Here is a 21938-nt window from a genome sequence, read left to right as displayed (position 1 = left end):
CGTGTTCTAACCCTGGACGTTAGACTGTCTCTGTCCCTCCTGAGAGCTCCAGTCCCCCTTCAAGTTCTCATCTCTCATTATCTGATCCCTTTCTAAGCCAGACATTAGCTCCAGATATCATAAACCCTTTATTTATAGCTAAAGCAATAAAATCCAAAGAGAGTCACACACCAAAGTTTGAATGTAGAATGTTTTTGCTTTTCATGACAATATCTTTCAGATTCTACCTGTTGGATCTGTAGTAAAATACCCCCGTCCTATCCAAGTTGCATTCTTTAATCTGTGTCTTAAGTCTTTATAGATGTGGCACCGGCTACGGTCAATAATGTCAATAAACTTGCGACAATAACCTGTTCTTCCTGGTGTCCACAGCATCTGTGTAGACATGCTGTATAGCACACGCTAGGCCAGAGAGCATCGCGGTAGTTAAACCAACTAACTTACCGAAAACACAACCTCCAGACACTTCACCAGAATAGAACATATCAACCATTGTTCCATCGTAAATCTATGGTAACATTGAGGGATTTCCGAGAGAAACAGCACAGCACCTGAGGCCAGGCAACGCACGACCATGACCGGTCACAACGGCCAAAAAACAAACAGCGACATACCTGAGATTAAAAAAAAGAAAAGTGATTTCCCGGTCCCCCAGGAACACAGGTACACAAACAGACAGCCAAGTTCAAAAGAAGGGGCGAGAGACTGGGATACGAGCCCTGCTGCACCTCTGTCTTCTCCCTCGTCACCCTCCCCTCCAGGAAACCAAGGTGTCGGTTCAGCTCTATCCACCCTGGACGCACACAGGTGAAACCGACCCACACGAAGAGCTTCTCTTGGCGCCCCAGGTGGCGGGCAGGCAGTCAGGGAGGCAGTCAGGGAGAATCCTGGAGCTGGGGTGTTATGAGGCTGGGCATTGGGAGGACCATGGGTTCAGGCGGCTAAAGGAAGAGAAGGGATAGCCCTGGTCTAAATGGCACCAGGCCTGAGCAAACACAGGAGCGAGAGCGATCTTTGGACCCGACCGGGGAGCCTCTGGGCTGGGGAGCAGGGGCTGTAAAAGAAGGCGCGCTGGTACTGACACCGGCCAATCAGAGCAAACAAAGAGCCAGTGATCTGAGAGAGCACAGGACGACAGGTATGTCTCACACACACACACACACACACACACACACACACACACACACACAGAGAGGGGCGCATGCGCGCACACAAACACAGGTCTCCATTTTCGACATTATGTATTCGTGATAATGGAGTGGCACATGTTTATGCCCCCGTCCCCTCGCACACGCACACGGTATGCGGACGTTCTGACACAAGCGAAGAGACTCTGACGTCCATCTGGGAACGGACTGAAGGTGTCATGCAAACCACACAGCTTCCAGAGATGGAATTCAATACTTGTTATGAGCACAAAGGACTTTTGTTTTGTCCTGGGGAACCCCTTACTGACCTACTGGAAACACACACACACACACACCACACACATACACGGAGTAGCTTATCACCTTTTCAAGGACACGGTGCCAAACTCACCTGATAGTTTGAGACCACTTAGGCATGACGATGCTTTGATAAACTACACAGCTGCATCAAATCTTTTCAGGAGTATTCGAAAGGATATCAGGGATCATCCCACATTCCTGCCTACTGATGTTTAGTTCTTCTGATGAAGGAAAGACTTTGAAACTTCACTCAACAAAAACCGTTGAGAGTAACAGATGTAGCAGAGTGTGTTCTGCACTGGTAGACTCACTTATCAAGTGGAAAATACATCAAGCACACTAGTCAAACAAACCTATAAATACCGTCCTCCCATTACATCTAAATGTGAGCTTAGCTTCCAATGTAGCTAATCTTGAAACAGAAACAAAACAGACACAGGCACAGGAAGTGATTTCTTCAATACTTTATACAAAACGATTTTGAGTGTGTTACATTTTAATGATCAATACAATTTACAAATAAAAATACAAATAAAACTTCACAATAAAAATCCAGTTACTTTCACTGTTATACAATACGTGCTAACTATTGTAGTGATTTTGAAATAGTGCAAGGGTTCACGAGTAAAAAACGAAACAAAATTAAACAAAAGGATAAACAAAAAAAATGTTAAGAGTGAACACTTGCACAGCTTGGCACAGGGAACATAAACATTAAAAGTGGTAATATCCTCTTCGAAATAGCCATTTCTCCACCCTGCTATCAACCAGCAGAAGACTGAGAGTACGTTTTGTATTCTCAGGTGGGTACAGAGCCTTTTGGATGAAGCAGTGTTTTCATTTGGGTTGTGGTCTCCTTGCGAAGTGAACAACACAGCAGTTAAAGTTGTGAAGACATCATTGTTTGAAACGTTTTCTTCCATTTTGGACGACTGGTTCGCTGTCATACATGCCGATTTATCCGTCTCTTAACAGTACACCAAAGAAGAGCCGACAAAAGAAATCAAAAAGAAAAAAAAAATTATGAAAACTAAAGACAGAACGACAAACAAGAATAAAATCACATTAGGACGGACCAACACAAACAAGAGATTTAAAAACAAATCCTTTGATACAAAGACAAAAACTCCAAATACAAAATGGCAAAAAAACAACAACAAAAAACAGGAGAATCAGTTTGAAAACCTAAGTCTGACACGTTCTAGTGTGGGCAAACCGAACAACCCCGTCACACGCATCGGAGGGTAAAAAAAACGTATACACACATTTCCTACGTTAACCAGTAAGGCCACTCAGAGGTACGAGAAACTAACGCTAGCTGGGGAAGTTGTGAACCCTGGGCTACCAGAATGTTCTCAGAGAAGAAGACCGTCTGCTTCCTGTCGACTCTTCAACCAGAGAAGAAGAACCAGGTGGTCCGCTTTCCAGCAGCTCTAACTGCACCCAACAGTAAACCCCCACAATATAAATAAAATTAAAAACATTTAAATAAATTGGCTACATCATCAAGGTTGGCCATGTTAGCATTCCTAGTAAGTCCTGATCAGGTGTATTCAATAATATGGATAAATGTTGGTGAAAAACAGCTCTCTGGTACATGACTGATTCATTTGGCGTGTGAAAAGACATAGTTTCATCCATTATTTGGTCCCGTGATAGCTGTTGATCTGTGTCGAGCTGAGATCCTGATTACAAAGTGCCTCCCTACAGCATATCTACCCATGCTGCAAGACTCTCTCTTCCTCATGGTAGAAGATAGCCCTTTGGTAAGGATGGGAATGACCATGTATACGAATAACAGTAACATGACAGCAGTAATCAAATTGTTCTAAAAGGTTCTAAAAGTCATCCGAACTCTCAATGTTACGAGGGGTTTACGAACAAAGCCCGAACCTTGAAAAAGGCACACTTTAATTGAACCGACAACCTCATCTACTGTGAGCGTTTCCGTTGTGTACGTACCTCGACTTCAGAACGTACGGGAGATTTGCGTCAAATTCACTTCAGATGTAAAAGCAACGCTTTCAGCAGACGGCGGAAACGCCTCACGAGACCCTCCGCCCGCCTCACGCCCGGACCCAACACCTTTCCGAACACTGAGGAACTGGACACCGGGCAGGCTATGGAACTCAAATTAAACCAAACCAGATGTGGGACTAGCACATCTACGGACCCACTCACTACTACCCAGGAGGCAGTCTGACCTACAGCTACGAAACCCCCATCCTCCACATACCCACCAAAGCTAAAGTAACGACTGAAATAAGCTACCAACCGTCAGGGACGGTTCGTGTCTAAACTTCCACACGTCCACAGCTTCCAGAGTGTCTGGATATTGCACATCAACACTGGGGGAGGGAGGGGGAGTAGGACCCTGGATCACCTACATATCCTGGAGGGCCATGTCCTCAGCACCGGGGAGGGGGGCAGGAAAGGTGTCACTCACCACCGAGTGAGTAGGTGATTGTGATTGGTTGATTAGGTGACTGGGGTGAGTAAGTGATTGTGATTGGTTGATTAGGTGACTGGGGTGAGTGAGTGATTGTGAGTGAGTATCGAGAAAATCGCTAGTCTACGATCGAGGGTGAGAAGGATGAGAGTGTGTGAGTAGTGTGTTGTGACAGACCACCCAGGCTTCTGCGTGCGTGCGTGTGTGTGTGCGTGCTGGTGAGACATGTCGCTCGACAGTCTAGAAACATCCACAGTCACGAGCTTCGCTTCGCCAGCCAAGCAAGGACACAAGTCCGTCATGCGGTGACCTCTGCCGACCTCTGCCGACCTCTGCCGACCTCTGCCGACCTCTGCCGACCTCTGCCGACCTCTGCCGACCTCTGCCGACCTCCCCTCTAGTCTTCAGACCGTACCCATCATGCACCACCATCCTCCTCCTCCTCCTCCTCCTCCACCCGGGCCTCATCTCCCCTCCTCGGCTGAGCGTGCCTCCGACTTGAGTCGTACGAACTCCTTGGCGACCTCGTCGTTGGAGCGCTGGGAGAGGATCCTCATGGCGGTGAGGCCGGTGTCGTCCATGACGATGCGGGAGCCCAGTGGGAGCCAGCACGCCGAGCCGCCCTTGTCGGCGACGGCGCGGAGCTGCATCACGGCCGCGCCCACCACGCGGTCAGCGCGGCCGAAGCAGTAGTCTTTCACGCAGACCTGCAGCTCGTAGCAGTCGAAGCCGTCCTGGTTGCCGAGGATACTGCAAGGGGGGGTGAGGGGGGTGGGGGGCAGGAGAGGAGGGGTTGATATTTAAAACTGAAGGGGGGAGAGGTGTGGTGGAGAATAAGATGTTTTTTTTGGAAACAAAAGCGCATGAGCCCTGAAGGTAATTAATCAACGTCGGGCACTCACAAGTGGAAGGTCTCGTTGAACTTGGGCGCCCAGCTGTTGTTCTTGGACTTGGTGGTGAACTTGCGTTTCTTGTCGCTGAGATGCGGTCCGATCATTGTGACCTCACAGAAGGGTCGGAACATTCCAGACGTCTGCCACTTCAGGTCGTTGGCCTCCACCACTGGAGGGAAACAGAGAGGGGGGGTGAGAGGGAGAGAGGGTGGGGGTCACGGTTCCAGCTGATTCTAGGAGGTGGTGTTCTCTATGAGGCGTAGGGTGGAGAGGGGTGGAGACTGACCTTTGACCGTGACCTTGTGTTCTCCAGTGCTAGGGTGGGTGAACAGGTCGATCTGTATGGACACCTCTCCTATGGGCTTGTCGATTCCTGAGCCTGTTTTCCACATGGAACAGAAAGGTTTTTATGGTAATAGTGACGAATTACCACAGGCCACAGTTATCATATCATGATGGTGGGTGTCCGGGGGGGGGTGGGGGGGTGGGGGGTTAAGAAGTGCAAGCAGGTCTGAGGATCTTTCTGTCTGGGCTGGGCGACGGGGGGGGGGCTGGGGCACAGGAAGGGGGGGCTGGGGTACTGGGGGGAGGCTGGGGTACTGGGGGGAGGCTGGGGTGCTGGGGGGAGGCTGGGGTACTGGGGGGAGGCTGGGGTACTGGGGGGAGGCTGGGGTACTGGGGGGAGGCTGGGGTACTGGGGGGAGGCTGGGGTGCTGGGGGGAGGCTGGGGTACTGGGGGGAGGCTGGGGTGCTGGGGGGAGGCTGGGGTACTGGGGGGAGGCTGGGGTACTGGGGGGAGGCTGGGGTACTGGGGGGAGGCTGGGGTACTGGGGGGAGGCTGGGGCACAGGGAGGGGGGGCTGGGGTAGTTGTAAAGCAGGGAGGGGCAGTGTGGGAGTTCACAGGTCCAAAAAGGAGGAGGAGGGATGCTGACAGAATGTTTCCACGGTAACCTACCCCGGCTGGGCTTTATTTTCTCGCTGGGAGTTAACCTAATACCCTTCCCATTGTGCACTGAGGCCCAAGCAGCAGAGGAGAGGAGAGAACAGACAACAATTCACACGACAGCACAGGAATCACGATTCGGATCCCAGCCGAACAGGCACCACGCAACACTGACCCACAGACGCCCCGGAACGTCAACATTCAACGCCGTTAAGAGAAGAGCGAGAGATCATGTGATTAGATTTACATAAACACGGGACTAGGGGAAGGTGGATTTCTGCCGCCCTCTGCTGGAGGAGCAGGGGAACAGCGGCCGGGCCGTACCCTGAGCGTGTTGCGTGGTGACGAAGGTCTTGATGAGCGTGTCGGTGGTCTGGGTGTAGAGGGACAGGGCGTGGCGCAGTGAGGACAGCGCCGGACTCTTCTCCAGGAAGGTCTTCTTCAGCCCGTTCCCTCCGGCGTGGAAGTATTGCTGAGAGGAGGAGAGAGAGGGGGAGAGGAGAGAGAGGGGGAGAGGAGAGAGAGAGGGGGAGAGGAGAGAGAGGGGGAGAGGAGAGAGAAGAGAGAAGAGAGAGAGAGAGAGAGAGTGGAGGAGGGAGAGGAGAGAAAGGGACAGGGGGAGAGAAAGAGGGAGAGGGAGAAAGGGGGAGGAGGGCGAGAGAGAGAGATGGAAAGAGGGGGAGAGAAAGAGAGAGAGAGGGAGAAAGGGGGAGGGGGGAGTGGAGAGGGTTGGAAAATCTCTTCACCAAGAATCAATCAATCGATACAATCAAATTTGGTTTCTACAGCCAAGTCACAGAGAGCGAGATCATGACAAACCAAAGACTCCAAGCAGATGGAAGGAGAGCAGGGAGGACATGCTCTGGGAGGTCAGAGGTGGACTGCTGGCTTACCTTGATGGTGTCCAGAGCCACGTCCATTACAGCACACTGCTTGGGGCTCAGGCTTTTGGCCTCTCCTGCCATGTGATCCTTCTCGACCAATCAGAGGAGAATCAATTAGTGTGAGCAGCACTTCAGTTTGTCAGTTAAAGAAACAGCATTTAGAAGAAGAGAATCTTCATTTAAAAGGTACGACAGGCTGAAGGCCGGGGGCTGAGGGATGGGGGCTGGGGGGCACCTTGAGTTTGGAGAGCTGGCCCAGCTCCTTGGCAGCAGACAGGAACTGAGCACCCTGCGGAAAGGTCAGAACACGAGAGGTCAAAGGTCATCCCTTTCCAGATAGAGGTCAGAGGTGAGACAGAGAGACGGAGGGCAGTGGGGGTTGGTGTTTGGGGGGATGGGGGAGAGCTTACGAAGGTGTCGTTGCCCTTGGGCAGGACGATGGTCTTCTCCAGGCTGGTCATCACGATCCTCCACAGCTCCTTCAGCACCCTCTTCAGGACCGTCTTCTCGCACGCCGTGGCAAACAGCATCAGCCTGTCACACACGGGTGGGGGGGGGGAACACGAGCCTCGTTTACATCGTCGCCCGGCCCCCGAGAACGGCCGAGGAGGAGGGAGAGAGGGAGGGGGGGGGAGGGAGGAGGAGGGGGGAGGGAGGGGGGAGGGAGGGAGGAGGAGGGGGGAGGGAGGAGGAGGGAGGGAGGAGGGGGGAGGGAGGAGGGGGGAGGTAGGAGGAGGAGGGGGAGGGAGGAGGGGGAGGGAGGGAGAAGGGGGGAGGTAGGAGGAGGAGGGGGAGGGAGGGAGGAGAGGGGAGGTAGGAGGAGGAGGGGGAGGGAGGAGGAGAGAGGGAGGAGGAGAGAGGGAGGGAGGAGAGAGGGAGGGAGGAGGGAAGGGAGGAAGTGACATGCTACTTACTTCCCGTCCAGGAACTCCATGAGAGGCCGCAGCATGTTGTCGGCGTCGGCCTCCACCGCGTTGTGCCCGCTGGCGTTGACGGGCCCTTTAATCTGGTTCAGCAGGGAGGCCATTTGCCTCATGCAGTCATCAATACGACTCTGAAAACTACCGCAGAGATGGACAGAGAGAGGTACACGAGATCAGGAGGAGGGACCATGTGGGAACCAGTTCTGCGTGTGTGTGTGCCCTGTACAGTACCTGTTCTCACAGTGTGTGTGTGTGTGTTACCTGTTTCCAAACGTGCTGCTCAGCTCCTCCAGAACAGTGTTCAGTTTGACCTGCAGCTCGTTCAGGAGGTCGCTAGCCTCGGAGTCCAGCTGCAGACAGACAGGCAGGCAGACATGAAGACAGGCAGGCAGGCAGACAGACAGGCAGACAGACATGAAGACAGACAGACATGGCTTTATGGTTTTGGAATTCACATTCTATACATTATAAAACATTTCAACATAAAAGAACATTTTTTTTTTTTTTTTTTTTTTTTACTAAACATCCCCACACACAGACCCACCTTTTTTCCAGAATTGTCCACCTTTGAAAAATGGCCAAATTAAAGAAAAAAAAAAAAAAACGTTTAATATGGTTATGGGTTAATAAAGAATGGTAGGCCTGGGCCCAAGCCTTCAGGAGCAGCATTACTCTGAGAGACAAGCCCTGCCCACTCCACAGCCAGCCGCCAAACAGATTCAACCATGATAGGCCTCATTAAGCTAATGCTGCCGACCTGACTCATGGCCTGTCAGAGACTGCAGGTCTGGACCAGAATACAGGGACGGCTGTCCTAGAGGAGGGGGACTAGAGGGAGCCAGAACTATATCATACAAGGAGACATTCAGGGCATGTTAAGCTGTTGCTATGCACACCTGGCAGTCTAGTATTCCATTAGGGGTGTGTGTGTGTGTGTCTGAGAGAAAGTGAGTGTGTTTGAGAGTGTGTGTGCGTGTATGTGCACTTGTGAGTGTACATGTGTGTGTGAGTGTACAGTGTGTGTGTGTGTGTGTGTGTGTGTGAGCAGTCTGTGTGTGTGTGTGTGTGTGTGTGTGTGTGTGAAAGAGAGAGGGGGCATGAACTATCACAGGGGACACGAAAACTCACCTTCTTCTCCTGGTCTCCCTTCTCGGGCTAGGACAGAGCAGGAAGGACAGTGAGCTAACGGCACAGTGGCTATCTAGCATAGCAGCAGAACCACCATCTCTGGGTGCTTAGAAAACTTAGAAACACATCCACCATGACCAGGAGGGGGTGGCAGAGAGTGTCACAGGACTGGGACAACAGCACAAAGGGGGGAAAAAAGGATCTCCACAACCCTGGTTGTGTGTGTTGAAATACCGAGCGCTCATACAAACCCACCTGCTCCTCAGGTGCGATCTTTTGACGGGAGGGGAAACAAGAGAGAACAAGCGGTCAGACCCCCTGTTGAGCTGCAGACGTCTCTAGAACTCTCTCCCTGGCTGCCCCCCAATCACAACATCTGTGTAGATACTCTATAAACGCAACCCACACTGTGTCTGCGAGGTAAAAGTACCCACCTTTTCTTTCTCAGTCTAGAGACACGATAGGAGGCGAGAAGAAAAGTGAGAAAATACATTTTAAAAAACGTTGAAAGGATGAGGAGTCAGGTGGCTGAGCGGTTAGGGAATCGGGCTAGTAATCTGAAGGTTGCCAGTTCGATTCCCGGCCGTGCAAAATGACGTTGTGTCCTTGGGCAAGGCACTGCACCCTACTTGCCTCGGGGGGAATGTCCCTGTACTTATTGTAAGTCGCTCTGGATAAGAGCGTCTGCTAAATGACTAAATGTAATGAGGAGATGTCGTAATGAGAGGGTGGGTTTCAGACCGAGTACAGGTAAGGAGGAGACATCACAGAGGGAGTACAGGGACTGAACACATGGCTATCGAGAGAACCCAACGACTTAAGAGTCGCCACAACAAGGAGAGCGGTTCCACCACAGGAGAGGAGGAGGTGAGGATGGCGAGGAGAACGTTTACAAACACACCACCACAGTGTGTGTGGGGGAGAGAGAGAGGGGCGACTCGACCATGACCCTGTGGGACCGTGATGAATGCTGGGAAAGTCAGTGGTCCAACCTCCACATGAACAACAAACCTCTGCTTTGACCTCAACCCCCTCTTCCCCCTCTTCCTCCTCCTCCTCCTCCTCCTCACTCTCATCCAGCTGATGCAAGTGGTGAGACAGAACACAAAAACACGTCAGCATACACAGGCGACACCTCCCAGGTCACAGCGCTCATCTAGGTGAAATGGCATGGACAGGTTCTTTTGAATCTAGCACCAAGGAAAACAGGCTCGACCTGCGGTGGCCAAAACCACTGAAACACAGTGAGAGATGGGTCTGTCGGGAGGTCACTGAGTGAAATGTGCATTGAGATGAACTCCCTGAAACGGATGACCAAAGTGTGAATATCCATGCATGTCCGGTGGCCACACATGCATGGATATACACTGGCACGGGCACCCACCTGCCACACTGGCAGTTTAGAGGAGCGCTGGTGAAAGAGAGAGAGAGAGAGGGAGAGGGAGAGAAAAGGACCATGACTGTCTAATATTCTCAATACACAACCCATTGCAGCCAGGTAAGGCACTTGATGTATTTCACACAAAGCAACAGAAGAGACATCAATCCTCTGTGACAACAACCCCTGTATGTTACGTAAACAGGTCTTTCCGATTAACGATGCAACGTAAACAACTTTTCCCCACCCCCCCCGACGGCACACCTCTTGACACAAACTGGAGCTGTGCGTCTCGTCTGACAAGTCTGAATAACTCATGTTGACAGGCCTCTGTGTGTGTGTGTGTGTGTGTGTGTGTGTGTGTGTGTGTGTGGTAGGAAGTTCCTGTACTCTCTCTCTCTCTCTCTCTAAGCTGTTTCCGTGGTAACGCCCCTCCTAATCACTCCCGCACAGCCATTCTATCTTCCGCCTCGCAGGAGAGCGGGGCGCTCGCCTGTCAACCTCCACGCTCCGCACCGTGAGCTTGGACACAAACAAGACAAAAGCCTTCACAGATCTGTTCATCATGCCCCTGGAAAAGCAAACGACTGCTGGATGCCAAGTACCTTTCTAAGCCACGCCACTCACTCAACACCTGTGGAAATAAGGAATTCTGTTTTTTTTTTACGGTCGTGTCAATCGTCATTTCATAAGAGGGTACTGGGTTCATTGTAAGCATGTAGTTCACTACAACAGGTCGAAACCTTAGATTTCCTTCCAAGCACCACAGAGATGTGCAGAGAGAGGGTGAATGATAAGCTAGTTAATAACTGTGTGAATTTACGACAGTGTCTGGAGGAACTAGGCTAGGGAAAGATCAACTGCTAAAAGGCACGAGAGGCGCTAGGCTAGGCTACGTTCAACTGCATATTTCACTAGAGGCGCTAGGCTACGTTCAACTGCATATTTCACTAGAGGAGCTAGGCTATGTTCAACTGCATATTTCACTAGAGGAGCTAGGCTAGGCTAGTTTCAACTGCATATTTCACTAGAGGCGCTAGGCTAGGCTAAATTCAATGGCTTCAAATCGCTAGAGGAGCTAGGCTAGGCTAAGTGTAACCCAACAAAGTTCTCACCTCCTGGTCCTCGGATAAGACCTGATGACCAGATGGAGGTTAAGTCATTGGGTCAATATCCCCGTGGTAATATCATGGTATTGAGACAAGGTCAACATCTGGTTACACCCACCTTCTCCTCCTCCTCCTCCTCCTCCTCTTCCACCATCTCCTCCTTATCTCTCTTCAGTATGAGAAAAACACCATGAAACTCAAGCCTCTTATGAAGTATTAAAACATCTACGGGGGCTTAGAGGCGATACAGCCACTACCAAAACTAATACTAAAGAAACCGAACATCTAACTGAATCACAGGATCATGCCCAACTACTCCACACCAAGCATTCCCTATTAACACAAACACACATTTGAGAAGCAATTCTTGTGGATTCTACACACTACGGAAAGGTCGAAGGTGACCTTAAGGCTGCATGCCTTTGCTTGGCTATGGGCATTACAAAATCATTCTTAAAAGGACATCATTTAATCACCGGGGGACTAAATGGCAATGCAACACTAGTCCATTATCCAGCGACGGGCTAACCCTGTAGAAGGTATTGATCTACTGCTTTATTATCTATCGCCTGACATCAAACATGAGAACGGAATGTTTCAGCCTGGAATGTGGAGTTTTAGATTCAAAGCACATCTGGCCTAATGCTCTTTGCGATAATCCATTGTTCCCATGTTCTCCTAAATCACACAGACCACCTCTACCTACCCTTGCTTCCTCTGTGGCAATCTGGAGGAGAGACACAGGCACAATGTCCATAATCTTGTCCAGGACCGGACACAAGACAAAGTCAGATAATCTACAGCTAAGGAAGTTAGATTTTCGAAGATAAGCAAGCCAGTCCATCTGGGAGGCCTGTAATCACAACATCTGGACCTCCAGCTTCTTTACATCATGGAGAGAGAGAGACACAAAGAAGGAGGGAGAGAGACAGAGAGAGAGACACAAAGAAGGAGGGAGAGAGACAGAAATAGACAGAGAGACAGAAATAGACAGAGAGAGAGAGAGAGAGAGAGAGACAGAAAGAGAGAGAGAGAGAGATAGAGACAGAAAGAGAGAGAGAGGGATGTTTGGGCTTAGGGTAAAACATCCCAGAGTGTACAGGGGCGATGGAGCAGTGTCTGTGGGCTAATTTCCTGGAGACCCTGGAGGTCTCCAGGACAGGGAGGTTCAGCCGTAGAGAACAGGGGCCCCTCGGTCTCAACACGAGCACCTCTGGCCCAGCTCAGCCCCCTGGGTACAGACTGACGTCTGTTCCCAGGGTCCACCCACCTGTTTGGCACCCATGGACTCAAACATCTTCTCCAGCTGGATCCTCAACTGCTGCACGTTGTTCATCAAAACACAGGGCTGAGAGAGGGAGAGAGAGGGGAGAGAGAGAGAGAGAGAGAGAGAGAGAGAGAGAGGGAGAGGGAGAGGGAGAGGGAGAGGGAGAGGGAGAGGGAGAGGGAGAGGGAGAGAGAGAGAGAGAGAGAGAGAGAGAGAGAGAGAGAGAGAGGGAAAGAGAGAGAGAGGGAGAGACTGATCAGTCACCTGTAAGGCAGGACTAATGACACGCTGCAGAAGAAGAGGGATGATGACCTACTATCTTCTCTTTGTCACAGTAGGCAGGGAAGCTCTTGGTGAGAATGGCACTGTACTGCAGAAGAACTTTGGCAATAGTCTGCATGGGAGAAAGCAGACATGTTTGGCGTGCACTCAAAATACACTCCCTTTGAGGGTTTTTAGAAAAAATCACTTGCGATCATTTACAGGATCGAATTATGGACGCTCAACTGGACAAGGCATGGTGTGATGTGTGTGACTGAGACCAGAGTGTCCAGAGTGGGACAAGAAGACATGTGAGTGTGTTGTGTGTGTGTGTGGTGTGTGGTGTGTGGTGTGTGTGTGTGTATGTGTGTGGTGTGTGTGTGTGTGTGGGGGTGTGTGTGTGTGTACGTGTGTGTGTGTGTGTGTGTGTGTGTGTGTGTGTGTGTGTGTGTGTGTGTGTGTGTGTGTGTGTGCGCCCTACCTTGGCGAAGCGGCGGCTGTAGTGAGCCATGACCTTGGGGTCGGGGCAGTCCAGCTTCTTGATGATCTCGAAGCTCTGGTTGAGCTGCGTGAACACGTCCACCACGGAGCAGGAGAACAGAGCGTGCTCAGACGTCTGCTGGAACTGGACCAGGACACGGGGGGGAAACAAACAACTCATAGGTAAGCTCAGTGGTTAGAGCATTTGACTGTGGATCAAGAAGTCGCAGGGTCAAATCCCTCCCACTACTATATATGTTTCTTGGGATTCATCATTTTTGCATCTTCAAAATAAATACTTATTAAAACTTAAACAAAAACTAAAACAAAAACCTTTCAACAAAGGTTGCATCATCAGAATAACTCATAAAATAGATTTAAACCCGGATGATCCCAGTACGACTGTAGTACTCCAGGTGACAGTACTGAGGTACTAGAGGTGACAATACTGAGGTACTCCAGGTGACAGTACTGAGGTACTAGAGGTGACAGTACTGAGGTACTAGAGGTGACAATACTGAGGTACTCCAGGTGACAGTACTGAGGTACTTACTCCATCCTTCTTGTCTCTCTCCAGGGCTCCATGCATGAACTCCATGGACACATCCTCGTTCTCGTCCAGCCACTGCAGCACGAACTGGAGGAACCACCTTCCCCAGGAACCAAACACAACCCACACTGGTCAGGCCCAATCCAAGAACCTCTTCAAGTCTCTAAACCGCATCGATCGGATTCAGTCCCTGTCTGAAACCCTTCTGATCGACGATCGGTTACAGAAACCTGTTTTGGTGTGCGTTTGTTTGGAGAGGAGTGGTTCGCACTTACGATGGGTAGTCTGGGATGACTCCTTTGAAGCTGGGCAGGTCTTTCACGTACTCATTGTAGAGCCACTTGACCTTGAAGTGCAGGTTCATGTAGTCGGCGCTCTTACACAGACGCTGCTTCTCATGCTCTTTGGAGACACACAGGACAGAGCGTGACTGACGTGTGTGTGTACGTGTGTGTGTGCATGTGTGTGTGTGTGTATGTGTGTGTACACAGTCGCACCACCCAGTAGCAGCTCAGCAGAAGACTCCCTGAAGGCCTGATGAGGTCAGGACCAGACAGATCTGACCTCTCTGCTCAGCGCTGACATACAGTTAACCTTCTATAGGTTCTCCTTTGGGGAGAGGGAGGACAGCGGGGGGTGGGTATTATGGGATGGAGGTGACACCCTTACCGGCGTAGAAGGTCTGCCCACGCCGGCTGAACGTGGAGGGGGCTGGAGCGCACGGTAACGAGCGTGGACGACGACGGCGGAAATGTAGAGAACACAGAGCATGTAACGGATGAACGTTTACCGTCTACCGGAATCACACTTACTGGATTGTCTTGTCGTTTACGTTTTTTTTTTTATCAAATAATGGGATCGTGTCACAGCGTTTTGACTCAGGCTGTTGTGACAAACACAGGTACCGGGAGTGAGGTGTACTGTATCTACAGTCTGTGCTAGAGTTAGTCTACAGACTATGAAACTACAGTCAGGCTCACCCTGGAGCCACTGGTAGTGGTCAACGTTATCCATGACTGGGAGACAGGAGATGAGAAGACAGGAGGGTATGAGACCGAAGGGAGAGAGATCGCAGATGGAAGGACAGACACTTACAAACCCAGGATTTCTGGACCCAGACTAGGTAAACCCAGGATTTCTGGACCCAGACTAGGTAAACCCAGGATTTCTGGACACAGCCCAGTCATCAGGCAAGACTCACCCTCCATGGCGTACTTCATGTCCTGGGCGAACAGCGTCCACATCACCTCGGCACACACCTTCCCCACGTTCAGCTCCTGGGGAAACCTGCCAGGACATAGCAGCGTTAGACACACGTATGTGTGTGTGTGTGTGTGTGTGGTGTTTTGATAGTGTGTGTGTGTGTGTGTGTGGTGTTTGATAAGGTGTGTGTGTGGTGTTTGATAAGGTGTGTGTGTACTGACTGGTTGAGGACAGGTGTGTAGGAGTTCCTGTCCTCGTCGATGATGGAGACGATGAGGGTGATGAGCTTGGGCCAGAAGTCCAGGTTCTTGATGCTGGGGCCCTGCTCCTCCAGAGGAACTTCCTCCTTGTTCTGGATCACAACAACAACAACAACAACAGCATCAACAACAACAGCAGCAGCATCAACAACAACAAAAATAAACAGCATCAACAACAACAACAACAGCATCAACAACAACAACAACAGCATCAACAACAACAACAACAACAGCATCAACAACAACAACAACAAGAATTCTCGATACTCGCAAACAAAGTACACTGCAACTGCATGACTTCTGTTACTGTTGGGCAGAACACCCGCTGATTTAGCCCCCCCCCGGGAGGTCGACCACAGCGCGGGTCTGTCAACGTTACTTTCCCAGTGTTGGAAGTGTCATCTCTGCTGCTTGTCTACACTGTGCTTACATTTACATTTAGTCACTTAGCAGACGCTCTTATCCAGAGCGACTTACAGTAAGTACAGGGACATTCCCTCCGAGGCAAGTAGGGTGAAGTGCCTTGCCCAAGGACACAACGTCAGTTGGCATGACCGGGAATCGAACTGGCAACCTTCAGATTACTAGCCCGATTCCCTCACCGCTCAGCCACCTGACTCCACTCTGAGGGGCCTGTCAGTCACACTCACAGAGTCCAGCGGTTGGTACTGGCGGCTGTACAGCTCCTGGCAGTTGTTGAAGATGTAGTCGTAGGTGGAGTTGAGGCAGGCCTTGACGCAGTCCCTCACCACCTGACTGGCCCGAGGAGGGGACTGCAGTTCCTGAACCTGACCACCAGAAGGAGACAAAGGGCTCAACACGGAGTGCTGTGATCCATCACAAACACTTCAGGCTTCACTAACGCAGCACAGGCACCGTGCTACCCAATGGGAACTTAAATTAATTAAGATCACACTTTTAGGGAGAAAAGAGACAACCGAAACGACTGAAGCTTCATTCTGAGGGGCCTTATGTGGCAAAGCGTACCTTCATCCTGAAAAATGTGATGCTGGTCAGGAGGTCCACGGTGGACTTGAGGTCCTGAAGACGTTCTTATTGCTGGCAGGGAAGTTGTTCTGGAGAACGGAGGATGAGAACATTTACATTTAGTCATTTAGCAGACGCTCTTATCCAGGGCGACTTACAGTAAGTACAGGGACATTCCCCCGAGGCAAGTAGGGTGAAGTGCCTTGCCCAAGGACACAACATCATTTGCACGTCCAGGAATCGAACCGGAAACCTTCTGATTAACAGCCCGATTCCCTAACCGCTCAGCCATCTGACTTCCTGACTCCTTAACAGTGTCAGAACCCAAGTCAGGACACCAGAGGGCCCAAACCCAACCCAACCGCCCCCAGCTCACCCTGTACGTAGACAGATCGATGCGCAGCGAGTTGTGCAGTTGATCCAGAAGCTTGACGAAGCGCTCTTTCTGTACGGAGGGAAAGAGACAGAGAGAGAGGAGCGGTTGAAGCTGGCGTCACAGGCAGACACACATCACCCCCTCCCCCCGGGCGTGTGTTTGGAGAGCGCGGGCCGCGAGGGCCAGGAGGAGTTACCCCGAAGTTGGTGGCGGCGAAGCGGTCGGAGGCGGAGACGTTGGTGGAGGCGGTGGTGTGGGCGTAGAAAGCGTTGATGTTGGCCAGCAGGGTGCTCATCACAGCCGGGACGCCGGGACACATGTACTTTGACGACAGGCAGGCGAAATGCCTGGAAAACAGACAAGAGGTCGTGTACTGTGAGGGTCAGGAAGTTACCGGGAACATCTCTGCCAGTAGAGGGCGCAACTGAGAGAGCCAGAGTGGGAGAACCTCGATGGATTTCAGCCTGAAAATGTAATCTGTTTGGTGTAATGCTCGTCGGTTTAGGGAAGCAAGCGTCGTAACATCCAGTGTTCACGACGACCTGTTTAACCGCTAACGTGCATTTCCTTTGTCATTATACAGCAGGAGCAAATCATCCGTACGAGAGACACATGCGGAACACAAGGACGGCATGTTTGGCCCGCGAGCTGCCCTCTCCAGGGTCCTGCCTCCACCAGATGAACCCTGGGAGGTGAGGGGCTCGTTTCGCGCCGCCCACCCGCCCCCCTGCCCCATTCCGGGTGAGGGATTGCTGTCTGAGTGTGCTTGGGCTGAGTGATGGGCCCAGTTAACGAGCATCTGTATGGAGAACGACACTCCACGGAGCCATATCCATCCTCCCAACACTGGGAGGGTTCTCCTTCATCTGGAGGCCATGGGGGGGGTGGGGGTGAAAACGGTACCAAACCAAACGGCTGTTCTATATCAGAGAGAAGAGGGGGGGGGAGGGCAGGGAGGGAGGGAGGGGTGAAAGAGGTTGAAAAGATGGGCGGAGGAGAGAGCGCCCCCCAGCCTTACGTCATGGCCTGGTAGATCGACTCGATGCCGTAGCGCATGGCAAACTCGTCCACGATCTCCTGGGCCACCTCGTCGAAGTAGACCTTCCAGGCTTCGTCCCCCTTGGCCTCTGGGATCCTCACCATGCCCAGCACGTCCGTCGAGTGGTGGAACAGATTCTGGGGAACAGAGAACCTCAGGTGTCAGACACACAGAACGGCAGATGAAAATGAGCAGGCAGGTGTACAGGAGATGGTTACAGGTGTTTACCTCATGCAGACAGGTGTACTGGACATGGTAAGGGGCCACCTTCTCCTCTCCCTTGATCTCCACACTGATCTGCAGACGGATGGCTCCGGAAACAGCAGACTTGTCTGTCCTTTTCTCTGTACACACAGACACACACACACACACACACACACACACAGTTCATCACCTTAGACTGAAACCAACAGCCTGAAACCAGGTCTGGCAATGTAGCGCCAACCAAAGGTTTATCAACTGCCTCGTGAGCTCACTGGAGCTCTGTGTGTACCACAGTTACGCCGGCCATTTTGTGTTTGCGTTGTGCTAGCGGTCGGCGGCGAGGAGAGGGGGGGGGGGGGGGGGAACCGGGAGGGGAAGTGCTCCTCATGACCGAGGACACTCGAGCCTGAGCTATTCTGGAAGGATCCGCGTTCGGCAGCTCAGCCCCGCCTATTTCCCGTGACAGCCACCATTATTAGGGTAATTTGTACGTGTCGCCGGGGTGGTCGATTTACGACTGGAGTGTTCTACATGATAATCAAGGAGGATCTCTTTAGCGGTGGAGGAGAGGGGAGGGGGAGGAGAGGTGAGGGGGAGGAGAGGAGAGGGGGAGGAAAAGAGGAGAGCAGTTGTAGCCAAAGCAGAACTTATCTAAGATGAATCTTTCCGCTGTTTATCGAGAGCACGGTGTAAAAGGGGATCACACACACACACACACCTTCCCACTTCAAACACTTTCAGAATGCAAGCAGCAGTCGTACGTTTTTAAGATTTGTTCGAGCTGGGCTGTGAACGGTGGAGTCAATTTCACAAAGTTGTGATTAAACACGCACAGCTGACGCCTGGGGCTCAGGGAGAAAAAAACCACATGTAACGGTTCATACACACAGACACACATTGTGGATGTCGAGAGTCCCATTTGCTGGTGAGGAAAGTTCATCACAGATAGGGAAGCATCCCTGAAAGGCTGCCTGTCATTAGGTGGAGGGAGAGAGAGAGAGAGAGAGAGAGAGAGAGAGAGAGAGCAGCCCCTCGGGAGGGTGAATCAATTATCTCCCGTAAAGTATTCACAACTAAACAGAAAAGGCAACTTGACGTGTGTGCGGGAAAAAACCTTTTCAACAACACTCTCCCCTCTGCCCCCGAGGGAAAAACACTTAGAGAAGAGACGAGAGGGGGACTGAAACACGTGGTCGAGTGAGAGGATGAAGCAGGCCGAGGACAATAGGAGACTGGGTCAGCAGACGAGGAGAGAGGGAAAGAGAGCGAGGGAGGGGAGAGTCCAGAGGGTGAGAGGCCTACAGGGAACACACAGAGCATGGTAGGGGAGGAGAGAGGGAGGAGGGGGGGTAGGGGGAGGACAGTGTTTTCATCCAGGGCATGTCCAGGCCTCGGGGCCACTCCTCGCCCGCGTAATTGGGCAAGAAAAATGGCCCTTCTGGCCAGGAAAACGACAGTAATGAGGTTGATGCAAACACAGACAGGATTACAGACACACACACAGAGAGAGAGAGAGAGAGAGAGAGAGAGAGAGAGAGAGAGAGAGAGAGAGAGAGAGAGAGAGAGAGAGAGAGAGAGAGAGAGAGAGAGAGAGAGAGAGAGAGAGAGAGAGAGAGAGAGAGAGAGAGAGAGAGAGAGAGAGAGAGAGAGAGAGAGAGAGAGAGAGAGAGACTGAAGACAGAGCGAGAGAGCGCGAGAGAGAGAGCGAGACACAGAAGAGAGAGCGAGAGAGAGCGAGAGACTGGAGAGAGCGAGAGACTGGAGAGAGAGCGAGAGACTGGAGAGAGAGCGAGAGCGAGAGACTGAAGAGAGTGCGAGAGAGAGCGAGAGACTGAAGAGAAAGCGAGAGAGAGCGAGAGACTGAAGAGAGAGCGAGATGAGAGAAAAAGAAAGTGAGAGGAGAAGAGAGAGAAACACAGAGTGATCGGTTATGTTGGGATCGGTGGGAGAAGACGGCGGTGAGAGAGAGGAGGGAGGTGAAGGGGGGGGGGGGGGGTGACGCAGGTTGGGGGTCACAGAGAGGTCGAAGGTCGTGGTACTGACCCAGGTTGTACCAGACGTCCATCTCTCCGCTGAGCGTGCGCACCTCGATGATACTCTGGCCCAGGAAGTCATCGGACTCCCTCTTCAGACGCTGCTTCACGCGGGACTTGATGTCGTCGTCCTCGTCCCAGACACGCACCTTGATGCGGTCCGAAGAGTTGTGACACTCACTGGCGGGAAAAACCAACAAGGAACATGTAAAGTTTTAAATAAAAAAAGTGTGGGGGGGGTACTGTGTGTTACAGTATCACATACTGATTAAGCAACTTTCTTTTAATAACATGTGCTTCACTGTTTGTATAGTATTTTTTATTCTTATTTTGCTTAAATAGATGTGATCCGAAGTGATTCATAAAGGAAAGTGTTGTTCCGTGGAACCCCAGTAAAAGAGTCTCTGATTTCCAGGGTCCAGACAGACAGAGAGACAGACAGACAGGCAGAGAGACAGACAGGCAGACAGACAGACAAGCAGACAGGCAGGCAGACAGGCAGAGAGACAGACAGGCAAACAGACAGACAGGCAAACAGACAGAAAGGCAGACAGACAGGCAGAGAGACAGACAAGCAGAAAAGCAGACAGGCAGGCAGACAGACAGGCAGGCAGACAGACAGGCAGGCAGGCAGGCAGGCAGACAGACAGAAAGGCAGACAGACAGGCAGACAGACAGGCAGACAGGCAAACAGACAGAAAGGCAGACAGACAGACAGAAAGGCAGACACACAGGCAGACAGACAGACAGAGAGAACAGGGAGCACACAGACAGTGAGTGACATTTGAAAGTAGGTTGAGTCCACTGTCTCCATGCTGAGACCATTCAGACAGCTCGGGGCGAAGGCCTGGCCTGCTTAGCAGCACATCCAAATTCAGTCTGATCATCTCCCTCGACCAGACCTCAGTCCACGCTCCAGCAAGGAAGGAAAAACCGGCCGTCTTTAGTCCCGCATCAGACCGTCAGCCCTCGAGGCAACAGAGATCAAGCTACTCCTCGGCTTGGAGGAGTGTCTGAATGCATCACAAATTCAGAGGATGCTGCCAAATGTAGGAAAAGGACCCTTCCAAATTCGACTTCTCCTCCTAGACGGGGTTATACAGGAGATACAAGTTCTACTTGGCCCAGACAGGAGTTACTCACAAGTGGAACTTCTCCTCCTAGACGGGGTTATACAGGAGATACAAGTTCTACTTGGCCCAGACAGGAGTTACTCACAAGTGGAACTTCTCCTCCCAGATGGGGTTAAGGTTTCCGTAGATGGTCTTGGTCCTCTTCTTGGTCTTGCCCACCTGGACAGTGACGTAGGGGTCACTGGAGCCCGTCTTGTCCTTGGCCTGGAGCCCCTGGGCACACAGCACTACACACACACATACACACTCAGGGGGTTTTCCTTGATGTGTGTGTATGTATGAGTAGTGTGTGTGTGTGTGTGCGTACCTGTTATGGTGATCTTAGCAGACCACTTGGAGGTCCCGTCCAGCACACTTTGCTTGATGGTCTTCATCTGCTGGGCGTGGATGACCTTGCTGATGACGAACACGTCTCGGATGACGTCGAAGATCTCCGGCTTGTTCCTCTCCCTAATCTTCATCCGGTCCTTCATGGCCATGATGATGTTCTGGGTCCGATCCTCAGCCCCGTGCTTTGAGCTCTTCTCCGCAGCACCTGGAACCACACACACCTGTTTTTAGGGACTTTTAGGGACGTTTTGCGTCCTGGCTGTAGCCTGGTCAAAACTACAGGAAGTATTCTTCTCAATGCTCCAATCACATTGCTCTTCAATCTTGGACTAATCCCAAAAGGCCTTTGAATGGGGGGAGGGGGGGAGCTCTCCATTTCTGTTATCTCAGAAATACTGATTCTGTTTCAATATGAGAAACACCCGAGTGATGGATAGCTGGAGGAGGATACCTCATGGGCTTTAATACAACATCAATCATAACCTGTAATCAACAGAATACACATGGATGCACAGTCTGCGCTGACAGCTGTAATATTAGATGGTGATGAGGCAGCCGAAAATAATCCAAATACGACGCTTACCTGCCACAAACCCAACTGACAAAGCATGGACGGGTGTCAAGGCTGTCAGTCAGAGAAATTACACGCCCTGAAAGCC

The 21938-nt window shown here is 51.4% G+C and overlaps 1 protein-coding gene across 1 annotated transcript in view; it reads right to left on the bottom strand.

Annotated features, from left to right (window-relative positions):
• Positions 1–1899: 1899 nt before the first annotated feature.
• unc13bb (unc-13 homolog Bb (C. elegans)) overlaps positions 1900–21938 on the bottom strand; it is a 65343-nt gene continuing 45304 nt past the window's right edge. Inside the window, 26 exon segments of the mRNA XM_067258006.1 lie at positions 1900–4647; positions 4800–4959; positions 5077–5169; positions 6059–6206; positions 6628–6705; positions 6854–6907; positions 7029–7152; positions 7533–7679; positions 7803–7891; positions 12427–12504; positions 12740–12817; positions 13166–13309; positions 13718–13814; positions 13990–14116; positions 14916–15001; positions 15139–15269; positions 15828–15965; positions 16165–16232; positions 16235–16253; positions 16541–16609; positions 16737–16887; positions 17559–17716; positions 17808–17923; positions 19827–19996; positions 21035–21176; positions 21257–21484. Of these exon segments, the coding sequence (XP_067114107.1) occupies positions 4362–4647; positions 4800–4959; positions 5077–5169; positions 6059–6206; positions 6628–6705; positions 6854–6907; positions 7029–7152; positions 7533–7679; positions 7803–7891; positions 12427–12504; positions 12740–12817; positions 13166–13309; positions 13718–13814; positions 13990–14116; positions 14916–15001; positions 15139–15269; positions 15828–15965; positions 16165–16232; positions 16235–16253; positions 16541–16609; positions 16737–16887; positions 17559–17716; positions 17808–17923; positions 19827–19996; positions 21035–21176; positions 21257–21484 (3179 nt within the window). The 3' untranslated portion in view covers positions 1900–4361.

The sequence above is a fragment of the Osmerus mordax genome, chromosome 20 (assembly GCF_038355195.1).
Source record: "Osmerus mordax isolate fOsmMor3 chromosome 20, fOsmMor3.pri, whole genome shotgun sequence".
NCBI lineage: Eukaryota > Metazoa > Chordata > Actinopteri > Osmeriformes > Osmeridae > Osmerus > Osmerus mordax.
The sequence above is the reverse complement of the archived record's forward strand: the minus strand, read 5'-3'. Positions and strand labels throughout refer to the sequence as shown.